This window comes from Schistocerca cancellata, chromosome 8 (genome assembly GCF_023864275.1).
Source record: "Schistocerca cancellata isolate TAMUIC-IGC-003103 chromosome 8, iqSchCanc2.1, whole genome shotgun sequence".
In the NCBI taxonomy this organism is placed as follows: Eukaryota; Metazoa; Arthropoda; class Insecta; order Orthoptera; family Acrididae; genus Schistocerca; species Schistocerca cancellata.
The window spans coordinates 77178663-77185350 of NC_064633.1; the positions used below are offsets into that span (position 1 = coordinate 77178663).

The 6688-nt window shown below is 35.1% G+C and overlaps 1 protein-coding gene across 1 annotated transcript; it reads right to left on the reverse strand.

Moving 5' to 3' along the window:
* Window positions 1-1237: 1237 nt before the first annotated feature.
* LOC126095000 (deoxycytidylate deaminase-like) lies at window positions 1238-6161 on the reverse strand. Its single transcript, XM_049909656.1, has 4 exons — window positions 5729-6161; window positions 4921-5156; window positions 2131-2344; window positions 1238-1487 (listed from the first exon to the last, which is right to left on the reverse strand). Exons 1-4 carry the CDS (start codon window positions 5752-5754, stop codon window positions 1334-1336), a joined length of 630 nt encoding a protein of 209 aa, XP_049765613.1. The 5' UTR covers window positions 5755-6161; the 3' UTR covers window positions 1238-1333.
* Window positions 6162-6688: the final 527 nt, after the last annotated feature.

Genomic DNA, 6688 nt, shown 5'->3' on the forward strand with positions numbered 1-6688 from the left:
TACTAATACTGTGTATAGTTGATAATCAATCCTCTTGCAGATGGCCTCTCCAAGGACCTCAGAATTCTTAGACTTAAGTGTTAATTCATGTACTCCCTAATGGTATTTCTGATTTATTGTGTACAGAAGAAGAACTGTGAAATTCACAGCCATAATACTATAAGTAAAAATAATTTACTTGTCATCTGTCTCTATGCCTTTAGTTAGGATTGAAATTTTGTATTTTGGTGCAAAAGCCTTTACGCTGCTGACAATAACAGACATCAAACTGAAACCTCTGAATATTTCAAACTAAAGCAAAACAGTACATTAATAGTCACTCCTGTGATTGAATAAAATATTCTGACTCTGGCTGTACAATCTGGATAACACTGAAGTTAAATATGAACACGTTTTAACTTCTCAAGTACATGGACAGCAGATAGTGTTCTGTGTAAAATTATTTTACACAAATTCAAGAAGTAATTCTCATAATTATCAAAGTGTGTAGGTAAGCATAAGTCAAATTGTCTGATAATATACTTTGCAATCATGGTCTACAATGATGGGTTCTGCCACTTAAGGTATAATTTGACTCAGTCCACATTCCTGAAGGCTCTCCTTCATATTTATGGAAAACCTGTTTGAACCAAATGAATGAAGACCCAGAAACCAGAACAAAAAATTATGAGAATATTAAGATTGCCCCTAGTACTTAATAACATAATCACAAAGATTCATTTGTATTAATGAGGGGAAAAAGTAAAAGGACTTTCAATGTTAACAACGAAGTGTCCTTTACGAATAATCAGACAATGCTGTAGCTTTCTAGTTGTGCCACATAGATTCAGCACTCAGTAGTCAAGTCAATGCAGAAGTGCAGTTCACAATAAACAGTTCTTTCCAATGGTGTATTCATTATCTTTTTAGACAACTTCTTCAGACTGAAATGAGACAGTATATGACAAAGCAGGTTGCTGTCTTTAGTGTCATATCTACTTTTGTCATAGTCATGGGTTATGTATACATAATGTCTGCAAAACTGTATAAAATCAAACACTTCCAGCAAAGATGAAGCATATAACAGTGAAATTTCTGGTAGCAACATACAGATATGAAGAATAACTTTTTTTAACTTTGGGACATACAGTATACATCTGAAATTATTATACTTTAAAAAAAATTTCCCTTTCCACAGTGTTATGTATAAAATAAAACTATTTATTCATCATTTGTAAAATAAAAATATTTATTCATCACTTATACATGTAAATCACAGATTTTGTTACTGGTGAGCTCTCAGCACACACGCGCACACACACACACACACACACACACACAATCTGGAACCATATCATAGATGATTCTGTGTCAAGATCATTTGGTCAAGTTTTATCTCTTCGTGCAATTCAGCATCTTTGTGTGGAGATGGCGGACACTGTGTCATTTCATTCCAGTTGATTTCTGTGAAATCTATAACAATATGTTTGCGCTTTGGAACATACTGCCTGGAAGCAAAATACTTATTTTATTCATCAACACACTATGGGTTTATACAATTTACACAACTCTAAGGATCTGTATACATTATAAAAATATTAATACATAGAACGGTGTAATAAACAGTAAAATTATTGCAATCAAATCAGCAACTATATGTACTTTTAGGAATAGTTATACATACTCTCAACCATTCTAAATGACTTTACTACTGTTCAATATAAATACTTTTCAGATTCACAGATTATGGGTTTATGCATTGAGTTTTCATAGCTAAACATGTCTCATTGCTGTCTTTTATCATATATTGAAACTGCTAACAAGATTAAAATTGTGGTCCAATGCAGAAAATCTACAGTCATCCTTGGTATTTGCTACTGTAGAAATTTTCTTACCATAAAGTTATCTATCTACATTAAATCAAGCATCACGACCTAAATCTCCAGTTCAGTACACAGTTTTAATCTGCCAAGAGATTTCATAAGAGCAAACACTACATTACAGAATTTAAAATTAATTCTATTTAAATTCCTTTGTGGAATAACTGTAGTTGGGTATAACTAAAGGAGATGGAAATTGAGTGAATGATTTAAGCAGAGAATGTTGTCAGTAATACTGTTTCAGAAAAAGAAAACAGTTCATTCCACTTACCAGTACTTGACACCAGAAGAGTCAAACATTCGTTTGGAAGCAATGGTTTCCAGCTTATGGGAATTCTTGTCAGACATATAAATGACTTCTCGAATGCCAGACTGAATTATTATCTTTGCACATTCATTGCATGGGAACAGAGCAACATACATAGAACAGTCTTTCACATCTGCAGAATTTTTGTTCAATATTGCATTCATTTCGGCATGACAAACTGCATCACAAAACAGGTAAGTACAATATGAGATTACAACAATTGAAACCAGGTAGCATAAATAGATGTCACCTATTTTTTTTCCTTTCTGTTGTTTGCAGACAGAGATCCATTTATATGGCTACTAAATGAACTGTATGGGAACATGCCTCTTGCATATTTGGGATCAATGGAAGCATTCAATTCCACCCATCTGCTTTGACCCATGATGTAATGGTGTGGCTTTTTTGATGTGTTTGTAGATGTCTTTTTGTAGTTGATGGTGCCCACTGGTGGCGGACATGCTGAGTTTAACTTGTGATATTGGGATGATTTGAGTTTTGGTTGTCATCGTGATAAGGTGGTTTTGAGTTTAGGTAGATGGTGCAGTAACGTGGGTTGTGGAAGTGTTTTCAGCGAGTGATTACAGTTATTTTTTGTTTATGTATTTGGCATTTTTGTTAGGTCTGATTAATTTGGTGCTTGATGTGCCGAAAGAAGTCTAATATTTCTTTTTCTTTCTTTTTTATTTTCCCCTGTTAGGTATGGATATGACAGTGAAGTTCACAACTGTATCATTACATTCTGAGATGCGTGATGATATGAAGTCTCTCATACACTTTCTGCAGATGGTTGGTCTATTGCTGAATATGTTAGGTGTCACGTTTGTGGCGTGTGTGTGCACATGTACCTAGATGGTATTTCCGGCTATTATTGGTAAGTAATTTTTGTTTTTGTTTTATTGTATAGTAATTTGATGTTTTGTGTGTTGTATATTTAAGGTAGGTTGGTTGTGTTTTAATTTATGTAGTGAATATGGAGTATTTGGGTTTTTGAGTTGTGGGGGATTTGGTTCTACTTTTCAGAGTTGTAGGTGTTGGTTTTTTGGTATTGATAACTGCCGTTTAGCTATATAGGCCAAGGGAAAGGTCTGATTCCTCTTTCTGGAGTTGTGATTTTTGGCATCGTTAGCTCCGGTTGAGCTATATAGTTCACTGGAAATGTCCGATTCCTGTGATGGTGTTGGTGTAGCGAAATGTTACAATTTAATTTTTTAATATTTGTTCTGTGATGGTGCAGTTGTTTATTGTTGTATATTTAGCTTATCCCCACCCTAAAACGCCAATTTTCTGCGGTTGTCCTATTACTTTCATTTTATTTTTGGAGTGAGGCATTACTGTGTCATTTTTATATTTGTTTGTGTTTGTTGGCGTGTGTATGTAGTGACAACATTGTCAGTCATTTTGTATATGCTGGAAGTACTTGTTTCCCCATGTTGATGGCGCCATGGGTCAAAGCAGTGTTGTTTAGTCATATGCACTTACATGGAAATTAGTAGAAAATGCTTCTACATACAAAATGCTATACACAGACTGCAAAGATTTATATCTTCTTGACTTTCATTTTAACAGTTTCAAGAAAAGTACAGTGCTTTCCTGAACTGAATTAAAGTGAAACATGTGATACATGTATATATTAACAAAAGTACATGAAATGTAAGTTATAAACAATTTAATAACTTCATAACAGTACTAAAGAAGTTGAAGAAATTAATACCTAGAAAAGTGTGTAGTAGTGTCTCCATTGTTAAAATAAATATTCCAACACATCATGTGTGTAAGCCACCTTTGACTAACACCAAGTATCTGCACAAGGAGAGGGAACATACCATTCAACTCACTTAAGCCACACATATAGTTAAGTGGGATATTGCCCATGCACTGGAAATTGTCAATGTTTAATCCTAGCAGTCTTTTAGATATAAATAAGGTTGGAACAAAGAAATTTATCAGAATATTTGGTAACAGCAAAACATAAGCTGCTAGTCAGATTATGAGCTAGAGTGAAAGTCTAGAATACAGACAGTGCTATTAGGCCCCACATATTTTGCAGAGAAGGGGAAAAATTGGCAATGCACTGTGTGAGGTGTGATGGGGACACAAGAAGTTGTTTCAGCAGCCAATTGTAAGTACACAATGAGAGAGGTTTTTCTTATAGTAGTCAACTGAATAAGTCATTTTACATCATGACATGAATATAATAATGGAATTAACTATGTAATAAACACAGGTGTTTAAGTCTTACTAACCATAACAAACATATCTGTGGTACAATATAGGCCTACCACTTCAGTAATAAATGTTTAAAAAAAACACACACACACACACACACACACACACACACACACACACACACACACACATTGTGAGATGTCTTTCCAAAGAAAATAAGTGTATGTCATTTTTTGTATTCACAAAAGTACTAAGTAAGGACACATGCAAAAACTGAGTGTCTAAAACCACTTCTTTTTTGGTTTCCAAACATGGGTAAATTATGGTATGACAATTTGAAATTGACCTGCACATACAGTGAAGGACCTTTTGCCACTGGCCAGGCCATGAATCAGGCTCTGCTGTGACCACTGGTGGCCTCACAGTAGTCAACATATTAAACTATTATCAATGGTAGAGGAAACCCATAAATTTCACACCAATGTAAACATTTGCATATCAGATTTTCATGAAAGTTACTGTCTAATGGGCATACATGTAAGAATAAGAAAGAATGACTGAACAATTAGTCAAAGGCATACAGACCATAAAAATATTTTGTTTCCAGTTTATTAGAACTTGTTTTATTCCACGGGTATTGATCATCACTGCAACCAGATGGCATTCCATTGTATCCAATACCCACTATTTTCTTCTCCTTATTTACTATACATGCACCAACTTGGGAACAAGGATCCTTACTACGTTTCGCAGCAAGAAAAGCAGTGGCCATAAAGTATTCATTCCACTCCAAATAATCCTCTCTCTTTGAATTTATATCCCTGTTTGCAAGCAGAAATGATTGTGTAGCGTAAATATATGCACATTATTTGAAAGAAAATGATAACTAACAGGGCTATAATTGAAATGGCAACTCAGTGTCAACAATATATATGTTTGGCTTGTTTCCATAAATTCAAGCATCAGGACCTAGGACACTAGTTCAAAACATAGTATTAATCTGCCTAGGGTTTTCATAACAGCAAACATTACATTACAGAATTTAAAATTTATTCTATTTAAATTTCTTTGTGGTGTAACTATAGGTGGATACAACAAAAGAAGATTGAGGAACATGAGTCAATGAGTTAAGCAGAGAATGTTGTTAGTGATTTTCGGTATCAGAAAAAGATACCAGTTCATTCGTGGTTACACAGTTCTAACAGAGTTAATGCTTATATTGGACACAAATCATGCTGAAAAACGTATGAACAGAATGAAAACTTTCCGCTCTTGAAGAATAGGCATGTGTGTGAAGTTAACAGAAATGACCTCGGCAACAGTCTATTTATTTACGAGATAAAATATACCATAATTAGAAATGGAAGACTGCTGGGTGGTTGATGCGAATTACCTGTTATTGCAAGATGTTTCCGCCATGTGCCTTCTTGTTCCTTTTACAGACGGGTTTATTTAAAAGGTCCCTTTGTGGCTTTACTAATTTTAGGGATGTGCTACTGTAACATTATGAAAACATCACTAAATAAACACCTGCTATCCCACGCTGTTATTCCCGTGATCGCGAAAACTTCCTTTCAATCCGGAGTTTAGGAGTTGTTTAAACGTCGAATCCGATCGTGCAGCTTACGACACACATGCCAACTCGAAACTTGAAGCTAGAACTACAGTTGCAACTGAACGGCGAAGAAGGTCAGTTCACAGAAATTTTCCGATTCTCCAAACGTTCCAAATCACTTTCATTAATTTTAGCTTACTAGGTAAACTTAAAAGCACGTAACTTCATTTAAGAACAATTTCGCGGTAAATTTCGATCAACTATCAAGTGAATCGACATTTCGACTAATCGAACTTGCAGGATTTAAATCTGCGGTCTGTCGACAGCGGCAACAAATAAAAACATCATACAATAAACTATCGATATAACGGTCAATTGAAGGTTTATTTATTTATTTTTTAAGTTACGTTGATAAAGGCCAATTCACATTGGACATCACAGGACCGTCATCTCACGGTCAACTGCACTGGCCGTCACGTCATGTCATGTCCCGTCCCGCCAAAACATTGTGCGATGCATTTCAACTGACGTTACGGCACCGTCGAGTTTCGCGGGAAGAAAGTTTTGCCGGCTGACGTCATCCGTCTCTTGTTGACCACATCACTCTGAAACTCAATTCCCCCCAATACAAGGCTATGCGCAGATCTTCTTATTGCCTTTCATTGTGGTTTTCGTGGTTAATATCAGTTGTTTTTTGTTCGTTATTTGTTATAAATTGTTTCATTTCGTTACTTCTTTTGTTAAAATTTATAATGAATGAGGAAAGAGTAATTCAATCTGTGAGGCAGCAGTCTGAAT

Coding starts and splice junctions, on each gene's coding strand:
- LOC126095000 (XM_049909656.1), bottom strand. CDS start 5,754: ATGGCGGAAACATCTTGCAATAACAG. Junction 5,157..5,728: donor GAAACATCTTGCAATAACAG/GTAATTCGCATC, acceptor GCTTGCAAACAG/GGATATAAATTCAAAGAGAG. Junction 2,345..4,920: donor GGAAACAAAATATTTTTATG/GTCTGTATGCCT, acceptor TTTGTGATGCAG/TTTGTCATGCCGAAATGAAT.